This window comes from Macaca mulatta, chromosome 6 (genome assembly GCF_049350105.2).
Source record: "Macaca mulatta isolate MMU2019108-1 chromosome 6, T2T-MMU8v2.0, whole genome shotgun sequence".
Lineage (NCBI taxonomy): Eukaryota > Metazoa > Chordata > Mammalia > Primates > Cercopithecidae > Macaca > Macaca mulatta.
Genome location: NC_133411.1, coordinates 167,659,483 through 167,682,876, shown reverse-complemented (window position 1 = coordinate 167,682,876; position 23,394 = coordinate 167,659,483). Strand labels below are relative to the sequence as shown.

At 38.8% G+C, this 23,394-nt stretch overlaps 1 protein-coding gene across 21 annotated transcripts in view; it reads left to right on the top strand.

Annotated features, from left to right (window-relative positions):
- Positions 1–23,394, top strand: part of EBF1 (EBF transcription factor 1) — a 412,068-nt gene that overhangs the window by 303,601 nt on the left and 85,073 nt on the right. For 11 of the 21 annotated variants that reach the window (XM_015141336.3, XM_015141334.3, XM_028849869.2 and 8 more), the window contains one exon: positions 5,907–6,037. In XM_015141336.3, the coding sequence (XP_014996822.1) occupies positions 5,907–6,037 (131 nt within the window). Of the gene's footprint in view, positions 1–5,903; positions 6,038–23,394 lie in introns of all 21 variants that reach the window. The other 10 variants (XM_015141335.3, XM_015141333.3, XM_077937393.1 and 7 more) reach the window with 1 other exon arrangement.

The following is a 23,394-nucleotide window of genomic DNA, read 5'->3' as shown; positions in this document are numbered from 1 at the left end:
CTGAGATTTAGATTTAGATTAGAACATTTCTAAATTTGCATGTTTTATCAACAGATAGAGTGTTGTCTCTCCAGTGTATTCAGATACAGGAATGGAGAAAGAAGCCAAATAATATATCTCGAATTAGTCTTTCATAATGTCGCATTGATTGTCACAAAAGCCTCATTTTGGGGATAAGATATGATAAATGCTGAACCTGGGTCATCTATATGGCTACCCCAAACAAGTGAGGTATTGATCACAGCACAGAGAGATTTCAGAAGGAAAAATAAGAGCAGCCCTAGGGCCCTGCTGATAGCTGCACACACCACTAATTCACCTCAATGGGCAGGCACCTCTGAGCTCAATTAACCCTTATTCCCAAGGCCACCCATAAACCCCGAGGTAAACATGGCTCTCCTGGCCCTTGCTTTCTATCAATGAAATAGATCATTTCTATTGGAGGCTAAAGTGCGATTCCAGCTTATAAATTCACCTTGCTAATAAAGAGACTGATGCTCCCAGTGCGAGTGTGCAGGCACTTGAATCATGTAACACTTATTCTGTAAATCAGGAAATTTTAAACTACCGAGGGCATCTGTGATTTCTTCTGCCTTCTGTGGCTATTCGAAGGAAATATAAATGCTCAGGAGATAGAGCAGGTGATAGCAAATGTCCCCCGGTGCAATTGTCTGCACATAGCACGTTGTTAAATACGTACTGGAGCTGAACGATTTCTTTCTTTCTTTCTTTTTTTATTCTTCCCTCTCTTTTCCTTCTCTCCACAATGATTGTTCAAGAAGCAAATTGGAAATCTGGTAATTAGGCCCTGACTCATGGTGTAGTATTAGAGTCCTGAGCCAAAGTTCAACACCCTGAAATGAAATTTAAACCAATTAATCTGTTAGATTTTTATCGCTTGTCCGTGTTTTCTCAGCAATTCCCCCAGCACGTGGCCTTTGATCAACTCTCATACAAACGCTAAAATGTGTGCCTGCTGCTAGCAAGATGGGAATGACATTAACATGGTACTCATAAAACAATCAGAGCAGAGAAGCCCTCAAACAGGCAGGGCATAGTAATATTTAATAAAAGCACACACATAATCTTCAGAATTAGCATTTTGTGCCTTGCAGTACCTTTGGGAGAAGAGCTTTTATTTGTGGAGTGATCATTATTATAACAAAGAAGAGCTACCTAATAATTTCCACTTTAACTCTGCAATGTGCCATGAGCATTTCAGAGCCATTATGCTAAACTGTGGTAGGGTAATCATGTTATTGTCATAGTTTGAAGGAAGGAAAATCTCCTCTACTTTCGTGGCTGGTGAGGGGTGGGGGAAGGGATTTAAAAAAAGAGGCAAACCCCACCCCCAACCCTAAACTTTTATTTTTAATGAGTTTTAAAACCAGAAATTGGCTCACTGGCCTTGCGGATACTTAAGATTGTGAAAATTCATTGGGGAGGAAGAAAGAATCTTGTATTAATTAAATCAAAAATGTGCTGGTAAAAGTAGTTTTCTATTCAAATATCGCCCCCACATTCCATAATATTTTCTTGGAGATAGAGTTGTATTGATTATCACATCCCTGTGCTGAATTGAACTCTTTCATAAATCTTTTCACAGTCAAATTCCACTGAATCCATCCACTGTGACTATTAAAAGTGATTTTCCCCTGTCTTCTTTCTGTTTCTCTCCGGGTATCCCAAATGTAAGAAACAAGTCCTTGGCTGCTTTGGATGTTGTCTGAGCTTTCTCAGAGAAAACATATCCAAAATGAGGAGAGAAGAGGAGGCTCAGGGTCAGCACAGCTGTTTTGTTTGTTTGTTTTATTTTGCTTTTTTAAAATGTAATTTTGCTCTAAAAAGTACAACTGTTCTCTCTCATAGAATTAAATGTTCTGCTGCTACTTAATTTTTTTCTTATTACATAGTACCTTAATTTGTACACATTGAAAACATTTAAATCCTACAGATATATAGGGAATAAATGTTAATAGTCCTCCTTTTCTGTCAACCGCAGTCTAGTCCTTTTTATAAGGACCGTCTGGGGAAAGCATATCCTTCCTTCCAGGCCTTTGTCCATCATACTTGTTCACATATAACTGCATGCATACACATACTAGTGCATACACAGGTTCATATATATTATTTAAAAATAATTATACTGTTCTTTAGTTTGCAAATTTTTTTTTTCACTTTCTAGCCTATTTTGAAATCTTTCCATATCAGTTTATAGAATTGTTTTGTGGATTTTAATGACACTCCTAGTATTCTATAGTATGAATATACTATAATTTCTTTAACCACTCCCCTATTGGGAGCACCTAGACATCTGAATTTTTTGCTGTCAATACTGCAGTGAACATTTGGGTACCTATAGTTTTAGCCACAATTGCAAGTATTTCCAGGTCTGCTTCTAGCCTGGCAGGTGTGTCATGAGTAGGGTTACAATGTAAAATAGCAGCCCGTGAGTTAAAGCCAGTCCACAAACATTTTGTTTGGCCTACGCGTTAAAAAAATACTGAATTCATTTCCAACATTTAAAGATTGAAAAATTTGATATGAAAATGTGGCTTCCTGGCTTCTTTGGAAAGATCACTAGAAACCCAGACGATGCTAGGCCTACATTTTTATGGGGCCACCAAAGGCTGAAGCTGAGCAGTGCTGCCACCTTTCCCTGGGGCATGTGCAATTCACCAGCACTTCCCGTTGCATTATAGATGTTGAGAGTCAATGGCCATTCATCTCATGCTTGTTCTGACAGCCTGAGCTGCTGCATTCATTTGTATGTCTTGCCTTGGTCTACATGAGTCTGTGAATTCTTAACAATAGCTCTTGGGCCTGATTCTCTTTTCCTGGTCACAGTGTTTTCTACATTGCATTATTGACATTTTGGGGTTCTTCATTTATGGGGACTATCCCATGCATTCATGCATCATTGGATACTTAGCATTCTTTTATTTATTTATTTAATTTTTTTAAGAGACAGAGTCTCGCTCTGTCCCCCAGGCTAGAGTACAGTGGTGTAATCATAGCTCACTGCAGCCTTGAATTCCTGGGCTCAAGTAATCCTTCTGCCTTAGCCTCCCCAGTAGCTAGGATGACAGGCTTGCACCTGGCTAGTTTTTAAAAATCCTTTCATAGATACAGTCTTACTGTGTTGCCTGGGCCAGTCTTGAACTCTTGGTCACAAGAGATCCTCTCACCTTGGCCTCCCAAAGTGCTGGGTTTATAGGTGTGAGCCACTACACTTGGTTTGACCTCCGGTTACTAAATGTACTAGTTTCCCCTCCTCATCCTCTCTCTCTGGGATAGCTCATGATTCCTTTACATGTTTTTTCAAATTCACCAGTGGGGAGGTGCCACAGAGCTTCCCCTCAAGACTAATATTTATAACAAATGTATAGGAGTAGTTTTGGAACCCTTAGAGGTCTAAACATAGAAAGGTCTGAATGACTTACCTGCTCTAAGAATAGCATATAGTCTCGAAGCAGGGATGGTGGACAGTGCTGAGTGTAGAGGTAGGATGGACTGAGGGGTGTGTCATTCTTCCTGGGGTACTTCTTCCCTCAAGGCTTTATTTCTCTAAAACTGAGAAGACGGTGTCAAATATTGTTTCCTCACCTGGTTATCTCTGGAAGCTTGATGCTCTTTCTTGCCTCTGAGGCATTGACATATAGCTTTGTTCTGGAAAATTGCTCACAGTATTTGAAAACATTGCAACTTTCCTTGGGAAGTGTTTGAAAGCACATACACACACATGCATGTACACCCATGTGACTTCTGTATCCTACGTATAACAAGTGGAAAAAAGAGGGAAGGGGTCAAGTTCAAAACTAGCAGGTCTTGGTCATGCTATTTTAAGGCCTTTCCTGTAGGAGGGTTTCTCAAAGATGCAGAAACACCCCCTTCCACCTCCGTTTGTGCAATGATGAGAAAGCCTGCAGGAGACCATATTTAGCTTAAAGAAATATGCATGTGTGATTAAAAAAACCCCAGAAATTCCAAAGCTAAAACTGATAATAAACACTAAGACCATTTTGCAATCTGTGTGGGTAATCTCAGGGTCAGTAATTAATGACCCCATTGGATTCCATACTTTGACTCAGGCAGGACTCTCAAGACCAATTCAGTTAAACCAATATCCTCTTCTTCTCAGAAGTACTAGGGATATTGTAACACCTTTTGTACTCCATTCCAGCAGCTAAGTAGATTGAGTTATAAATTAAGAATTGATGTTTGGAGACATTAACAAAATGTTTCCAAACTGCATATATTTTTAGAACTTTAGTTGTTAAATATAGTTTATTTCTCTTGTAACTTGCTTCAAATCATACATCATATTCTATCACTAGTTTGGGAGTACTTAATTATGGATTTAAACTTTTTTTACTTTTAAAGGTCACTTTTGTTTAAGAAAAAGCCCTATGCTTGTGGAACACTGATCACAACCTCTATGTATGTTAAAAAATCAGACAAGAAATGTCAAGTCAAGTCACGAATCATTTACATCTTCTTGATTAATTATTTTGTTTTTGGGAGAAAGTAGAGGAGAGAAAAGTCATCTGAACTGCCCAGTTTTAGTTGTAAATGCATTGCTGTGAGTTCAGCCAACATGAAATGTTTAGTTTGGATATTTCCAAATTTCTCTGTGCAAATTTTTAAGATTAATTTGAATCAAAATCAAACCCATTCTATTTGTTTGTGTGGTGGCACGTGAGCAATGGTCCCACCGGGCTGGACTTAATATTTTCTTTCCTTCTTGCAAAAGTTAAAGCGTGACATTTTGCCAAATTTGACAAAGTCCAAATATTTTTTTGCCAGTTTTTTTTCCCGTTAAAATTAACTAGTGCTCTCATTGGCTTCAATGCTCGGAAAGTCAGTCTTGGATACTTAATAAATTTTTTATTAAAGATGAAGGTCCTATTTTCTCTCCTTGAACAGTATCTCCCTTACTTTAGGATTTTGCTTTCTTGTTGTTCATAAAAATAATCATGAGAACAGGAGCATGACATTGTAGAGTTAAAAGTCCTCAGTGGCACGAAGGTGCTCTCTGAGAGATTTTAAAAACCATCCAACAATGACATTTATGCCCAGCAATTCTGTTGAAAGTATGCCATGCTCATTAAACAAACCACCTCCAGTCTATTTGGAATCACAGTATTTGCAAATTATTTCCCATCTCCAAGGGCCATTTATAATGGAAAGAAAAGAGATATGAAATTTTGAAAAAGTCAATTCTAGGGTTTTATGCCTGGGAAAGAGAGCAAAGCAAAGGTCATGGAAAACTCTGCGGTTGAGCCCTGACTCAGCTATTTGGTTACATAATTCACCCCGAGTGACCTGCATTCTTCGCATCTGTAAAATGGGATCTATGACATTTATTTGAAAAAAAAATCTTAATGATTTTTAATGAGACGTGTTGCAATGTTAGTGTTTCAGACAGAAGGCGTGGAGCAAGAATCATTTCCTGCTCCAGGCTCCGCTCTTTCTTAGCTTCCTATTGGATGGTAATGTTTATCTAAAAAAATGTAAGTTTTCTTTTCAGGAGGTATATTTAACTATGAAGCAATTCTGTAAGGTTTCCAATATATTCCAGAAAGTCACCCATTTTTAATAAAAAAGAATCCTTAGCAATTCACAAATTAAAATTTGCTTTGTGTTTTAATAAAGTTTCAGGTTTGATAAAGATTTGGGTAAAATATATGTATCTGAATAGAAACAATGAAAAGAATGCTTTTAAAAACTGAAGTTGCACCCTGAAGTTTCAGGTCCTAATGTGGCTAGGAAATGCTGAGATCTTGAGGGACTTTCTGTTAGTGAAAAGATAAAAGATTTTTTTTTTCCTTTTTCTCAAGTCTTCATCATTAAAGTTTGGTTCTAACAGCAGACTCCTTCTCTTTTTCATGTGTGTTGAAAAGCAGCTACTCCCTGTATCAAAGCCATCAGCCCGAGTGAAGGATGGACGACGGGAGGCGCGACTGTGATCATCATAGGGGACAATTTCTTTGATGGGTTACAGGTCATATTCGGTACCATGCTGGTCTGGAGTGAGGTAGGTGTTGTCTGAACATTAATATCTAATAGCTTGATCTACTTGAAGATACTGTCTATGCTTGAATTTCTAATAGAATGTGTAGACTTTAGTGGTGCCTCTCTGGGTGGGCCAGCTTCAGTCTACAGAATTTGGGGAAACTGGAAGAGATGGTTTGGGTTTACCAGGAGGCAACAGTTACTACTGGAATGACTTCCATTCTTTGGCCCATAAGCAATGGGAGAGCTTCTGTTTAGAAATTTGTCTTCTTGGGCTTGCCATGGTGTGGAGGTCCTATTGTATGCTGGGAATTGAAGAGGAGATGCAAAGTCACAAGATGTATAGAAAAAGCCTATTCACACTTTAGCAAGGGTGTAATCTGTGGCTATTTTGTAGAAAGAGTACTGTAGCCTGATCTTCGAGGAACATCATTCAATGGCAGCATAATCCAGGTGAAGGTGGTTCTTGACTTATTCAATGACTATTCACCAGAGAGAGTGATTTGCTGGGAGAACCTAGAACCACCAAGGGTTTTTTCTAGCTCTAGGAATTTACAACTCTCAAGCATCTCTGTGTGTGACTGCAACCCCTTAAAAATGACTAAGTTCTAATTGTGCAGTGCTGTCCAAGCACTGTGATTGTTCTTTTAACCTACCAGTTGACTTGTCTGGCAACCATCAGCATCAGCTCAAGATTACAAAACATGTGCATCCTGTTATATAGATGCCATGGCAAATCTGCCATTGTGTTCTCAGTTCTGAGCCCCAGTTTCTTAGCCAGCATGCTCCAAGCACCCTCTTTCACTTCACCAAAGTTTAGAATAAAAACAATGTTAGGGCTACAATGTACCATAGGGTTCATTCATCCCATTTGCTTTGTAAGCATATAGTCATCCTAACTTACTGAGACTTACCATATACTAGGCAATGTGCTAAACCTTGAGATAGATCATCGCACCCTTCTTTCTACACTACGAGTAGATACTCTTAGCATATTTCTTTTCTTGATAAGGATACTGAGACTTCGAGACATATTTGTCTCATAGCCAGAGAGCAGCTGCCCAAAGCCTATAGAATGTAACTGATTTGTATATGGCCACACAAAGATTTCCATTTCTAGCTCTGCTCCCATGACACTGGTTTAACCCATCTAGATATTTTCTTTGTGTTGTTTTATCTCTAGAGGGGCCATACAGATGAGCAGAAAGTTAAGACTGTGATAGTTGGGTGTGTTTGTCTTTCTAGAACAGAGACTGTTCTTCCTTGTAAGCCTTCTGTGTATACTGCTTACTGCCTGTAACCCACTCAGACAAACCCCTTGTTAGCTCGTGCTGCTGCTGCCTTGGTATTTTCTATGCAGCAAACAAGGGGTATGCATTTGGTCATAGAATCAAAGTTCTCATAAAGCCGAATCAGAGATGAACTTCCCAGCCTACCCAACTAATTGTTAGGCAAGTTGGAATATTCCAGGTATGAAAGGTGGACTAAGTTCCCCTTGCCCCCTGTACTCCATTTTTTGTTGAAACTGTTGGGTTGTAAATTAGAAGCATCAAATTCATGGCAAGTTTTGCTGCCAGCCTGGTGTCTTCATCCTGCTGGAGACAGTAGTCTCACGAGGACACCCTGTCCCAGGTCTTGTGGGCTGTGTCTTCCACCTTTTCCATCTTTCTTTCTGTTGCTTATCTCGGAAGTTGGGAGATGGGAAGAGTAAATATTATACGGACTCCTTGCTTCATGTCATTGCAGTCAAAGCGGAGCTCAAAATTGGCATTAAATATTACTGACCCTGTGAGAAGAAGGTGGTTTGGTCTGAAGCTTCCTGTAAAACCTTGTGCCTTCTTAATCCAAGTGTACTTCATTGAATATGGAATAAGAACACATCAGGAAATCATTCATTTGCGCCTCTGCCTTGCACTTAATCAAGGTCCCTCTGTTTTTTCTCACTTTCCTACTTTCTTGACCTGTTTTGAGAACAGCAAAGGGAGGTTAGCATGTAACTTGGATTTATCCAAATTGCTTTAAAGGATCTGTTTCTATATAACAAAATTGACGAAAGTCATGGGAAGGAAAAACCATTAATGCAACACCTTTGTCCTCCTCCCTCCTCTGTCCCTCCAGCGCCACTGCCTTGTGTGTTCCAGGAGCCCCTCTTCACTCTGTCCCAGGAGTCAGGGGGGTCCAGCCAGGAGCTGAGGGTGGAGGATGCATGCTCCTTCATTGTCTGGCCCCTGCTTTCAGACTTCTCTTGGTTGTAGCTATGTCATAAAACAACTATGACCCTGTCCTGGTGCAAACTGTTTCCCAAAATATTTGTGCAGATATTCTTTTAAAACAAGTAAATGCAACTGTATTAGCAGTTGGGTACCTGGATGTGGACTTTAAATTGGGCTGTTATCATGACTGTTCTATGTTCAGAATAATGAGCCTTGTGGAAGTGAACCTTTTTTTGTAATATTCTAAACTACTTCTATATTTAGGTTTTCATACAGACTACTTGGCACACACAATTTTCTCTGCCTTTTCATTCAGGGAGAGAATTTGATACTGCCCCAAATCAAGAAATCCATTGTATAATGTGAGAATTGAGAAATAGCTCATACTTGCTAAGGGTTCATCGTGTGTAGGCACTTTATGGGTATTGCTTTAAGCCTCACAATAGCCTTGTATTCAATACTCCTGTTATTCTAATTTTGCATATGAGTAAATGAGTTTCAGAGAGGTTAAAAAGCTTGCCCAAGGTTACACAGCCAGATAGGACTAGAGATTGGATTTGAACTATACCGTATTGTTTTTACGAAGGAAGGAAAAGTCCTAGTTAATAAGAGAGCATACACAATCTTGAGAGAGGGAAGAATGACAGAAAGAGGAAAGAAAGAAAAAAAAAAAAGGAGAGGTTTCATAAGCCAGGTGGTATAGTAGTAGAAAGTAGTAATAGTAATTGTAGTAGTGATGATGGTTGTTTTCAATCGAATAAAATTACATGAGTGCCTTTTATTTTTGTAGAAGCAGAAAAATATTAACCAAGTTTGAGGCCATTTGTCAAGGCCTGCATTGTACAGAATCAGAATTTGATCAGAGGACATCTAAGAAAAAGCTATAGAAAATGCAGAGTGTGACTAACATTAGCTAACATTCATTCACTGAGCACTTAGTTCCTGCCAGGCAATATGATAAATGTTTGGTAGCACCCCTGTGGGATTCTTACCATTGTGTATGATGTTGTTCTCATTTGATCATTCCTCTCATGATGAGGAAATTGAAGCTTGGGGAAGTTAAATAAGTGGTTCAGTTATCAAGTGGTAGAGAGATAGGACTTGAACCCAAACAGTCCAACCCCAGGGCTTACCTTCTTAACCTTCCATAATTTAGCCTATACCACCATTTTTATCCTAGGGTGTTATCCGATCAGGGTGATAGGCTCACATTGCCATGATGTCTTGTGCTGGGGGTGCCTTAACAGTTGCTGTTACCTTCCAAGGTCAGGTAGAATTGGCATGTACAGACTCAGAGAGGTAAGAGGGCTTCCCTTCATCTTCCAGTTGTATATGTTTGTGATTGGTGCCACTGGATTCTAGGTAGAATTTATCTTTATGAAGTAAAGGATACATGCCTGTGCTAGGGCAAGACAATTAACCTGTTTAGCCTCATCTTTAGAGCTGGATCCCTGTCTATCCAAAGTCTTTGCCCCAGACCACATGATCTTGAGGTTTATGCCATCTCTAAGATCCAGGCCTTCTAATTTTAAGTAGACTTTTATCACTTCTGCATTTCCTTGCTGTATAGCCCAACACACCCAGGAAGCAGGCCGCCAGGCTAGGACAAGTAGATAACATTTTAGATTAGCAGCTAATGCCATTATTTAGAGTCTTTTTTTAGCTAAAGAATTTTTTAAAGAGCCAGAGAAAATCAGGCTGGCTTAATTTAGTCCAATTTGTGCTCTTCCCCTAACAACCCAGTCTTCTGCAAATGAGTAGTTCAGTTTAACTCATGGATCGCCCCCTGAGGGGTGGGAAGAAGAAAGGGGCACTTCATTGCTCCAGAACTCAGTTCTGCCTTCTGCGAGCCCCCAAGTTCACATGGCTTTCTTGTGAATTTGATTTGCCCCCTTCCTCTTTCTTTATTGTTTCTTGCCCTTTCTCCTCTCCCTCTTTTTAGAAAGTAAATTATTTTACTATTATTCTTGTGCTCCTTGCCCTGTCCTACTCTAAAAGTCTTTTTAAAAATTGTTTTAGTGTTTTATATACAAATCTAGGAAAACTAGCAGGGTCGATGTGTGATAATGTTTAACGTGGGTTGAGATTTTTTTCTTGACCAGAGCCGCGCTTGATTGTTTTGCCTTTCTACCAACAAGTGATTTGGAGCAGGGAGGGGCTCCTGCTTCTGGTTTGTAGAACTAATTGTTATTTTAATATCTCCTCTGAATTCCTCCAATTTCTAAACAGTGAGCACTGGTTGGCTTGCCTGCTGGGTGTCTAGCACTGGGATAGGTACCATGGGTAATTAAACTCGGGCTTTGTGGGATCTGGTGTTTTATTTGGAAAGATGACTTGCTTCCATGAAGCAAATTAGAGAGTTACATAATATATTTATATAATCTAGTATTAAATTGGTAGTTTACAATTCCAGGCAAAGTTCTAGAAGGCAGAGAGTGGTGTAGTCAGAAGTAGATTGTTTGAATGACCAATCAAGTTCCTCTTAAGTATGGATGCAGCTCTGTGCTAGGTATGTTAGGCTCTCATAACCCTTTTATTTTATCACAGAATTTATACAACTTAAAGTATTTAAGCTGTCAATTAAAAAAAAAAGTACAATGGTGGGTTTAGTGGGGAGTAGAGAATAATATTCCAGGCAAGTGTTGAGACTGCATGGGTTAGCAGTGGATAAGCAACCAGTTGAGAGACTTGGGTATTGATGGTCCTTCCATTGCCCAATCAGAGGATCTAGATTTAGTCATTGTTGGTCGCTGGACCTCAGTTTCTCATCTGAAAATGAAGGGCTTAGAGTATACCTCTTTGAAATCAGTGCTACAATTCTAGTGATTCCTTTTGTTTTTTTGTTTTTTTTTTTTTTTTGAGACGGAATCTTGCTCTGTTGCTCAGGCTGGAGTGCAGTGGCATGGTCTCAGCTCACTGCAACCTCCACCTTCCAGGTTCAAGCAATTCTCCTGCCTCAGCCTCCCATGTAGCTGGGACTACAGGCGCGTGCCACCACACCCAGCTAATTTTTGTATTTTTAGTAGAGACGGGATTTCACCGTGTTGGCCAGGCTGGTCTCAAACTCCTGACATCGTGATCCGCCTGCCTCGGCCTCCCGAAGTGCTAGGATTATAGGCATGAGCCACCGCACCCAGCCTAGTGATTCCTTTTAACTAGAGTTTATTCCCCTGAGAATCCCCCCACAGTCAGAAGGGGACAGTGGTGGCATGTGGAAACTGCTCCTTTTCTTCCACTATTGTTCTTTTCTTTCAGAGCACACTTACAATACACAGATGTGATGTTTATTTGCAAAAGGATTCTTTGAACTTCATCAAAACAATTTAATTGTCCATGAAACTGGATCTCCCTATTGATATGTCTTTAGTCAATATTTTTACTCTCTATGCTTCAGATTTTGGTATCTGATATAAATCAGAGACTTATGCCACAATGTTGGCCAAATTCATCTTCTAGATAGTGCTATGGAAGACTAGTTCTTCAGGATATTAATAGATACCCCTTAGGAGATGAGAGAGGGAGATTTTTCCTGGTAAGTTTGGGGAACGTTGAGTCAAACAAATTCTACTGGTCTTTCTTCTAGGGCTTTGCACAACGTTTGAGGTACTAGTATGCACTGCAAATACTTAGATGCAGTATTCAGCATGTCCCAAACTTTTGTGAAGGCAGACAGAACTCTTTTTTTTCCCCCCCCAAGGATCACCTTACAGGGAGATATATTGGTGATGGCTGAAGTGCATTTTGATTTCATGTTAATGGAGCCAAGTCATGAAATTCAATCACAAAGTGGTTGGACTGGGATAGATGTGAGAAAACCATCTGAAATATTTGCAGAGTATCATTCAGATTAGACCAGGAATGTTTAGAGCCATTATTCTTTAAAGCTGCAAGGCTTTGAACAAAATTTCCCTCATATTTTGCATCTGGTTTTAGTCAGTACACACTTGGCATTAGATGCTATATGATTTTGCAGGGCAGCTATATTTAAAGATTGCCAGTACCACTTAGTTCAGATGGGAGAAACCAGTTTCCTCATGTATGAAGCAATTAGTCTCACACAGGTTCTCCTCATTGTCTTTGTCCAGATGCATGCTTTCTTCAGCTACATTCCCAGACATAGGGAATGAAGTCAAAAGAAACCTCTGGGGGAGACCTGTGGGTGAATATAGTTGGGTAAATGGTGGTTTAGGGGCTGAGAAGCAATTTTGCCACTTAAGTCAAAAAATTGGAAAACCAAGTGGTAAATGCAGTCCTTGATTTATTTCTTTCATCCTATCTATCTCTACTTTCCGTTCTCCTTTGTACACATAGCTCAGAGGAATGATTGTCAATAAACAAGAGGATTGGCTTCTCTGTGATATTCAATAGTGGATGACTAAGATGCATACATGTATTCCGCCGGAAGTTTCCCAGGCCTTTTTGCCCGGCCTTGACTCTTACTGAACCGCATGTAGAGTCACCACATTTTAAGGGCCTTGAGAAACCTTTTTTCAGTCAAGTACAGCTTTCTTATTTTGTGAGGAAAAAGAAACTTCACAGTGGTAGGGTGACTTGTCCTGGGAGCATATTATCTACTTAATGCTGGGCTCAGAGCCCAGTTCTCTTGACATCCAACTTCACCCCCATCCAGCTTTTGGTTGTACCAGATTTTCTCATGAAATTTCCATGGGCTTTTAACATACTCCCAGAAATTTACCAAACCTTCCTAAATTTTATACATGATTTCCCTAGCACTCTAAAGACATATATACTAGCTTGTATGTGAGATACAGCTCCACTAAAATAAAAAAGAAAATTAAGATGGAGAAAGACATTATATCACATATTACCTCTTTCAAAATGTCATGATAGAAATGTAATACGATGTAAATAGTTGTGTCCATTTATTTTACATATATTGAGGCTTCCATGTGTAAATTTAATTCAAAGTTGATTAAATGCGTGGATTTAAAATGACTCATAGTTACCTATTTTTTTCTAAATGTTTCATGTCCTATATTTAACCTGTGTTTATTGACCGTCTATTATATAGAAGGTGCTTTATGCAAAATTATAAACTTTATTTGTTAAAAAATTTAAAAGCAGTCTGGATTAGTTACATTAAACTTTGAATATGACTTTGAAGAACAACTTTCAAGCCCAAGTAATTTTATGAGAAATCATTTCTAAATGAGCCAGCATATTAAAAAAAAAAAGATAAAAATGGTCTAATGGCCTTTTTAATATAGTTACATAGTTACAGCCATGCTCACTTTATTCCTAAGATGCCTTAGTCTACATTTTTATTTTTGATGACTGAGGCACTTGAAATCTATTTTCTATGTTGATAATTATGAAATAGTTAAAAAGGACTTTAAGATGACATTTTCAGCTATTTACAGTGTGCTCAGGAGGTACATGTATCTGTAACTTGAAAATAGGAACCACAGAAGTGTGATGAATTTCTAATTTTCATATGAATCAATGACAGAATTCACACCTGGCTGCAGTCATGTGACTTTTATGGAGAAAATGAATATTTATGGATATCTAGATAGTGCTGTATTCCTTTCCTGCTGATTGTTAATCGCTGGGATGGCTCCCTGATACCCTGAACTAAAGAAAGCCTTCTACCTTATACAACTTTTATTGGCTTTCTCTTTACTAAAGCCACAACTTCTTAGTCTGGGATTCAAGCACACCACCTTGACTCCAATCTTTCTTTTCAACATCCTCACCCACCATTCATCTTAATTTATGTTCTAACCCATTGACTTGTTAGCTGCTCCTTGTACCTGCAGTAACTTTTCTCCCTGTCTTGCTGATGCCATTGCTCCCCCCGGGATCCTTTTCCCTCCTTTCTGTGCCCATATCCCTCTGCCCTTTAAGATCCTATGAAATACCACCTTTTTCTCTGAAATCTTCCCATATGACTCAGGTATAGAATATTTTTTCTGTCTAAATTCTTATGTTGTCTTATTTCTACCATACTATGTTCCTTATACATCTCCATCTTTAATTATCGTATTTAAGGGCATACCCTCTTCCTTGAAGACAGGATCCAGGATAAATTCAGCTTAATTTTCTGTGATGCCCAGCACAGAGCTTTGCACGTCTGAGGCATTAGTGAAAATCTGTTGAATGACATTACTTCCTCATTCATTCATTCATTCGTTCATTCATTCATTCAAAGAAATGCTCCCTAATAGCAACTGTTGTAGTTGATGATGCTTGAAAGTGTCACTACTAGACAGATTGTGGTCCAGGTTTTGCTAATGCTTGTATGGGTAGGTAGTTTATATATAGATGTAATTGTTGTGTAATAAGTATGCACATAAGTGTCTTAATGTAAAACTATTGGTGATGGTGAACATTGAGTAGTAATAGAAGTAACACATGTTGACTGATTGATACAAGTGATGCCTTTTCCTACACTGGTTACAGGAATTGTGTCAATTAATCCTTGTAATAAACTATCAGATAACAACTCCCATCCTACTTCTTCCCCTATCCTACTCTCTCCCCCATCCTACTCTCTCCCCCATCCTACTCTCTCCCCCTTTCCCCAATAAGGAAACTGAAGGTCACAGAGGTTGAGTGAATTTCCAAAGGTCCCACAGCTGATTATTGGCAAAGCTTGGATTTGAATCAAAGTCCACCTGACTCCATAGCCATCTCTTAACTCTCTAATATGAATGTCATAAAACTCATTTATCCAGAGATGTGTTATAATAACCTCAACTCTCCAAAATTCAGCATGAAACCAGAAGCAAGCCAAAAAAGTAAATAAAATAAAAAGCTTTGGGTTAATGAGAACAATACTTCTTCACAAACTATGTTATCTGTTTTCCTAGGTCACAGCAAATTAGAAGGCCCAGACTAGAGGCAGATCATGTATGGAGGTGGGCTACTGGATACAGGCTCAGTGACAGCTGATGGCCTGATGTCTAGGGAAGAAATGGAAAGCCTAAAAAGCACACACAGAATTGTATTACTGTACAGTTCATTAATGATGGTGGCCCCGAGTAATAATAATAAAAAAAAAGCTGGCAATATATTTAGTATATTCTGTTTAAAACAGCAAGATGTGTATAATGTAACCTTGAAAGACTTTCAGCAGAAGCAGTTGTACAGCCACATTATTAAAAGGGGTTTGGCTTCAGTTTTTCTGTAGTGGCTACTTTTTTTTTTTTTTTAATACTTTAAGTTCTAGGGTACATGTGTACAACGTGCAGGTTTGTTACATATGTATACATGTGCCATGTTGGTGTGCTGCACCCATTAACTCATCATTTACATTAGGTATATCTCCTAATGTATATCTCCTAATGTAGTGCTTACTTTTATCACATCTCTGAGTTCCAGAATGAACATGTTAAGTGAGGAATTACTGGTTGTATGGGCTAGTATCAGTGTATTACCATACGTAGATAGGACCAACACCACAAAAAATGTTAGAATGAGTCTCTGTATCTTAAAACTTTGACATCTTTTGTTTGTTTGTTTGTTTTTAAGCTTGGAGAGACTCTACAAGTCTTTCAGTGAAAGGTGAATTTATTCCCTGACTACTTTATCTATCAATCTTTTGGCTTTTATATTTTTCTTCACTAATTCCATAGGCAAAGATTCTGCCTTGTGAATTGCCAATGTTGATAACAAGCATTCATCCCCTTCCATAAATGCATTCTGATTTCCTTTTCCTTTTATATTTTAATTTGCAAACAAACAAGCAGGAAACATAGGACACTGAGCCAGGCCTGTGTAGGGAATGATGTTCCTTCTTGACTGAATTTAGAAAAACAAGCCTTGAGAAAGAGCTCATTGTGCAGCCTCAAACCACAGGGGCTGGTGTTGCTGGTGTCTGATGCTCTCCTTCTGGAATACCCTGGGTCTCAGGAACTCACCCTTGCTTTTCCAGCTCCCAGATGGTCAGGCTGGGATCCAGTCTTTAATGGGGCCCAACTGGCACAATATCTACATCCTGGGAAGAGAGATGGAGAAAGTTTATTTAAAAAATAAATTACAAAATAAATAAATAAATAACCCACAAAACCAGAGGTAGTGGAAGCATAATGTATTTGCTTCAGTCTTTTTTCTCCCAAATCTGTTATTTTGAAAGATGATCTTGTTGCCATTTTGTTTTGTACAATTAACTGCATTGATTTCGGGACCTGGTTAGATTCCTGGTCAGAAGAACTGGGCAGTATATTTCTTTGAATGCTTAATGAGGATACCAGGAAGTTTGTGGTGGCAAAGTAAAAAGTTTTTTCGTTGTTGTCGTTTGGGAATTTTTTAGTAAAAAGAATTCTGAATGGAGTGGTGTTTTCTTTTTGTAGATTCATAAGAAACTTTAGTGACTCTTTATCTTAATTATTAATGGTGGCTAATGGCATCACAATATTTATCCATTCAATGTTCAACAAGTATTTATTGAGTGCCTACTAGTTCCAGGGCCTTGATAAACACCAGGAACATAACAAAAACAAAGAAGGCCAAGATCATACCCTTATGGGGCTGATATTCTACTTAGGGGGACACACAGACAATGAATAGGAAAGCACATCTACATCTCTCTACTATCCATCTGAGTCTATGTCGATACCTATGTTGAGAGAATTTTCAGTGTTAAGTAACATGACTGACTATTCAAATGCTAGATTTTAAGTCCCCCATTTAACTCAATTCCTGAAACTTTAATTTCAAAAGTCTCCTTTGACATTCATACATGAAGTTTGTCTTTAAGGATTCATGTGACTCAGCATATTTTGGTAAACATTGGTTTAAAGTTCTTTTCTTGAAAGGACAAGAGGAAACCAGAATGTTTGTGAAACAGTAAATGCCTCCTCTGGCTTTTTCTCACGTTCCCTGAGAAATCATACACTGCTTTTGAGACAGGCAATTCTTGGGAATGAAAGAATCTGTGTTATGAAACCCAGAGAACTCTGATTAGGGAACAAACCAAAACACACCAAGGAACTCAGAAGAAGAGCTGGCATCCTCTGATTTATGTGGTAGCCACTTCAGGGAAATAGAGAGATAATATGGAGGTTCAGTCAGCACAGTCGCCAAAAATATATACTTTTCATATTTCAGCTTCCTTTACGAACTCCAAATAATATATTTTAAATGTCGTGTCTAACTCCAAAAAGATCCATGTTTCAGAGTGGTGGAGGGAAAACAAGTTTGCCTGTTTGGTCCCTAACACTTTGGTATCTCTTTAAAAATCCATAGTTTGATTTGGTTTTAGAGCTTTAATTATGCTTTTATATTACAGTTTTCTTATTTAAGTGTCTGCTTCATGTCTATCACTCAGTACCCCCTGCCTATCTCAAAAGAGATGGATGTTATTATCCTAACTGAGGAGGAGGGAGAATGCTGTGAGAATTATTAATACATAAATTCAAAAATTAATCTGGAAAGTGCTTTAGGGTCCCCAGAGAAGCTCTACCCAAACATAAAGCATATGTAATATTATTATCAGCACCTCCACCACCAGACAGGAGCTGGTGCAGTATAAGATTAGTAAACTGAGGCACAGAGGGTGTCAATGAGTGAATGGGCTAGCATGCCTTAGAACGCAGACCCTTAGATGGGTAACATCTAAAAACCACCTTGCCAGTGCCCACTTTAGGCTTTTTCTAGCCACAGATGTTTATTATTTTTCCAGAGAAGAAACCTTTCCTTCCCTTTATCCCTTCTCTTCGTGTCTTTGCTTGTTTTGGACTTTTTTTTTTTTTTTTTTTTTTTTTAACTTTTAAGTGTTGAAGGTGATTACGGTTAAAATATTAGGTCCTAAACCTAGTAATGAGAAATCGCTGGTGTGTTTTCTAGTAACCCCAGTTATTTTTTGGCTTTGTGGCTTGGAATGTCAAATTGCATTTATTTTACCTACTCCTATTGGTTGGAAAACATGGATAAAGGCTTATCTTGGAATTGCTTTTTTTGTTTTCCTGGGGAATCATTCTCAGCTTGCCTTTCACCAGTGAGGAAAGCTGTTTTGAGTGGCCACTATGTTCCCAGGATGTTTCAAGGTGTGGGAAAAGCTGAGGATACAATCCATGCTTTCAAAGGCAGAGGTCAGATGCAAAGTACATGTACCAGGAATTATGGAAAAACAAGAAACAGTCATATGGAGAGACAGTCATTGTTGTATAATGATGGTCAATTGGCTGACTGGCCACTTCCAGTTGATTCCTTAATCATATTTCTTAACTTTCCTGAAACTTACTTTCCTCCTCTATGAACCCGCTAATAATCATACCTACCCCTTAATACTACAGAATGCAAATCACTAAAAGGGTTTAATATAGTGCTTGACACATGAGAAAAAGATAACAAAAGGTCATTATTGTTGAAGTCATTATCAATGTCATTACCATCGTCAATTTAGTGAGAACTAGAACAACACAAATAATAAAAGCTGCTGGCTCTCAGAGGGGAAAGTAGACCCCAAGAGTTGCTCTTTCCTCCTGGAATTCTACAACATGTTTCCACTCATGTTTTTGGTTTTTTTTTTTTGAGAAGCAGTCTCGCTCTGTCACCCAGGCTGGAGTGCAGTGGCGCGATGGCTCACTGCAAGCTCCACCTCCCGGGTTCACGCCGTTCTCGTGCCTCAGCCTCCCGAGTAGCTGGGACTACAGGCGCCCGCCACCGCGCCCGGCTAATTTTTGTATTTTTAGTAAAGACAGAGTTTCACCATGTTAGCCAAGGTGGTCTCGATCTCCCGACCTCATGATCCGCCCGTCTTGGCCTCCCAAAGTACTGGGATTGCAGGCGTGAGCCACCGCGCCTGGCTCCACTCATGTTTTTAAACACTAGGTACTCTCATTTACCTACCATGTGGACCGTACTTTTGATAAGCTGGGAAGTTGTCTAAAAGCCATGTAGAAGATTGTCCTCTTCCCTGCCCCTCTTCTGGGCTTCCAGACTTTGTGTAGGCTGCCTCTTTGGAGTTCAACATGCACAGCTGCATGATCTACCATGCATTCTCTCTCTTGGTGTCAGCTCTTCTGTCAAGGAGAGGTCCCATTCAAACACCTTCATGTCTGGCTCTATCTCTGTTATGGCCACAGCAGCTTTACTTTGTACCCAGAGGCCACAGTGGGCGTATCTTGCCTGGCTAACCCCCCATAGGGTTCTTCAGGTCCTGCGGTCTGAGTCTGGAGCAGGGAAAATGCTCACACAGGCAGCTTAGAGGGAGCAGAAGTGTTGCTGCTGGCGGTCCCTGGCATGCTGACAGCCTCACCTGGAGCCCTGTAGAGATTATGTGTGTTTCATCTCAATGCCACATGGAAAAATTATTTCTTCTGAATATAGTATTAATGCGTTTTTATTGTTGAGCGATTGGAGAATTCAGAGAGACATACAGAAGAAAGTAAAATTACCCATACCTCTACCATCTAGAGGTAACGTTTAACATTTTGATGTTTTTCTTTTCTTCTATGCAAATACATATCTAATTTTTTTTTTGAGACGGAGTCTTGCTCAGTCGCCAGGCTGGAGTGCAGTGGTGCGATCTCAGCTCACTGCAAGCTCCACATCCTGGGTTCACACCATTCTCCTGCCTCAGCATCCCAAGTAGCTGGGACTACAGGCACCCGCCACTATGCCTGGCTATTTTTTTGCATTTTTAGTAGAGACGGGGTTTCACCATGTTAGCCAGGATGGTCTCGATCTCCTGATCTCGTCGGCCGATCCGCCCGCCTCGGCCTCCCAAAGTGCTGGGATTACAGGTGTGAGCCACCACGCCTGGCCTCTAATTCTTATATAATCACGTGTAATACATATAGTCCCAAACTTATTACACTTTTTAAATAACATTTTTCTCATAATAAAAATAATGGCTTTATATGTACAAATAGGTTTATTCCGTAAGTATTTACATGATCTGGTGCAAGTTTGGGGAATTTACACACACAGAAATACATACACATAGCAGGAAGAGGCAGACAGAGAAGACAAATCACATCAAATGTTATCAGTCCAGAAATAAACACTCTTACCATTTAGCAAAGATCTTTTGTGGCATACTTTTTAAGTATTAATTTTTAAACCTTTTTTTTTTCATTTCATCTTATTTCTCACTGGAGTTACAGACATTTAGACATCTTTTTCTTTTTTACCACTTATATACAAACAGTGGTCTCATGCTCATATTTAGACCTGAGTGCTGAGCCAGTCAGATAACTAATATTAAAAGCAACTTAGGTAGAAAATGAGAGTTGAGTACTATCAGGTTAAGAACAGTAGACTCCCCTGGACTCATGGATAATGATTACGATACCCAGTGGAGTCAATGATTTAGTAGAATTCTGGCCCAATTTATGTAAATATTCCAGAAATATTTTGAAAATATTCTGTATGTAAGTCATTAACTACTTAATTTGTTTATTTTTATTTTATTTTTTTTCTGAGACAGTCTTGCTCTGTTGCCCACGCTGGACAGCAGTGGTGCAATCACGACTCACTGCAACCTTGACTTCCTGGGCTCAAGCAATTCTCCCACTTCAGCCTCCCAAGTAGATGGGACTAGAGGCACGTGCCGCCATGCTTGGTTAATTTAAAAATATATTTTTTTAGAGGCTTTGTTTCTCAGGCTGGTCTCAAATTCTTGGGCTCAAGTGATCCTCCTGCTTCAGCCTCCCAAAGTGTTGAGATTACAGATGTGAGCCATCACACCAGGCCAAGTTAACTACTTTAGAGGTTACAAATGTGAATTAGACTGTGTTCCTGATCTCAGGAAATATCTTATGAGAGAAAGATGTATAGGACAGTATTTATGGCACAAAGCAAAATAGGCTGCTAAGCATTATAGTATCAATATCATAATAGTATAAATTCCTCAAAAATGCAGGCAACTTTGACCCTTAGGATCAGGTAAAACTTACTGGAAGAGGGAGCATATGACTGGGGTCTTTAAGAATAAGTAGAATGTCAGTAGAAGAATGTTTAGGAAAGAATGGTATGAAGAAAGCAAAACTGTTGGGCAAGGGAATGGTGTTTTCATGTATCCACATGCCCTTTACTCCAGAATGTGGTAAAGCAAAGTGGGAAGTGTGTCTAGGAAGGAAAATTGGCCATCAAGCCTTGGTGAACCCTTAATATTATCCTGTCAAGGAGTTTGAACTATGTAGTAGGCAAAGGGGGCAGATGAGAGTTTGGTTTGAGGCAGGGCATAATATGATGAGATTGTATTTGAAGAAAATAATTATGATGGAAAAAGTAGAGGTAGAGGGAGACCATTTAGAAGGCAATTTTTCCTACTAGGTAATAGTGTAAGAAGGAGTGACAGACTGAACAGGAGAAAGACAAGAAGCACAGAAAAGCCACTGGGGCCCAGTTAGGGGCAGAATCAATATGACTTAAGAAAAATAAAGGAAGAAAAAGAAATAATGATAACCTCAAGTTTTCTGTTTTGAGTAATTCAAAGGCTAACATTCCTTTAACTGAGACAGGAGACACAAAAACAAGAAATATTTATTCAGAGGTAGTAAGATGATAAATTTGGCTTGGGTCATGTTGAGATTGAGATGGCAAGAAGACTTATTTGGAGGAGATTCTGTTACTCTGTTGCTAATAAAAGTTTGATGCTTAGCCAAAGAGATCAAGTCTACAGGTGTAGATTTGGAAATCAGTTTAGCTGAGGTGGTTGAGCTAATGAGTGAAATCAAGAAGTGCTAGGCAAATAGAAGGGAAGAAAGGACAAAACTTGTGAAATTTCTACAATTAACAAGTTGACAGGAAAGTGGAGCAAATGAAGAAAATCAAAATAACCAGGAATCAATGAATAAGAGAAGATCTCTGGAAAACACTTCTTTACAGGTATAAGAGACTGGTTTTCATCCTAGTGTTTCAAATAATTTTAGTTAACTTGCCTGACCATCAACTTTTCTCATCTGAAATACATAAACCACAAACATGAGTTTTAAAAATTAGTGAACATGAAAGTGCTTTGGTAAACCATCAGACGCTTTGCAAGTCTTACGTCTTATGATTATTGTCACACAAGAAAATGGAGAGTCCCAAAAAGGGAAAGAGTGTAGTGTCAGATGCTACAGAGTTTCAGAAGAATATTTATTTCTAGCCCAAATTGTTTGGCTTATAATTTAAGGAAATTACGTCAAAGAATGAAATCTGTTCTCTAATCACTTAGAACAGTATTTACCAAAGTAATGGGCATGGGACCTTGGTAGCACAGGAGACAATTTTAGATTTGACACAGACATGAAATAGAACTGAATCACACTGTGAGAAAGTCTCCTTTTGGTTTCTCTTTTAATCACTCCTTTTGTTTCTCTTTTAATTTTTGTTTTATTCCATAATTCTGATTTTTATTAAAGGGATAAAGTCTCAGGGCAAAGAAGTCTTTAACATTTAACACTAGCTAATCACCCTTTTCAATAAATTTCTTCAGGTTGTCAATAATATCTAGCTAGAATTTATATCATATGAACTTCAAGGTTACTAGCTACAATACCTTCTTATTTTGCAGTTGATACCAGTTTTCCAATTATGGTAGTGACATAAAGTTTTCTTTTAAAATAAGATTTTTAAATAAAAAGATAATAACTTTTTAAAATATTAAGTATGTGATTGTATAGGTGGTATGTAGATATGACAAAACTAAGAAAGTGATAGTCCAATGATAAAAGTTCGAAAAACTTAGACTAGCCCTCCCTCCTTCTGTTGCTTTGAGTGGCTGCCTTGGGTTCAACCAGGCTGGAATAATGTGTGAAACGTATTTTGTGATTCGTGGGTCCTGAGATCTACACCCTAGATCTAGACCCTGTCCTTCCTCTAGGATGTTGGGTCAATTTTCAGAGCCACTAGACATTTCTAGATTTTTGTGTCCTTAGCTGTCAAATAAGAAGATTAGCTTTAAACTATCACTAACATTCCTTCCAGCAATAAATTCTACAGTTCTTTGAGTGATTAGTAAATAAGCCAGTGCTTTCAAATTGATCAAAGTTAGCTAAAATGTTTTTCCTCCATAAGCATCAATATCATGTGTCAGTGCTAGAGATTCTTCCCAGACTAATACGCACAGCTAGGAAAACATCAACAAATTTATTCTCTAATTATGATTCAGATTCTACCTCATCTGTGAAGGATTGTTGTTTAGAAGGAATTTCTGCTTTAGTTAGGGCAATTAATTAAAATTGAAAATGAAATTGTAAATGAAAATTTG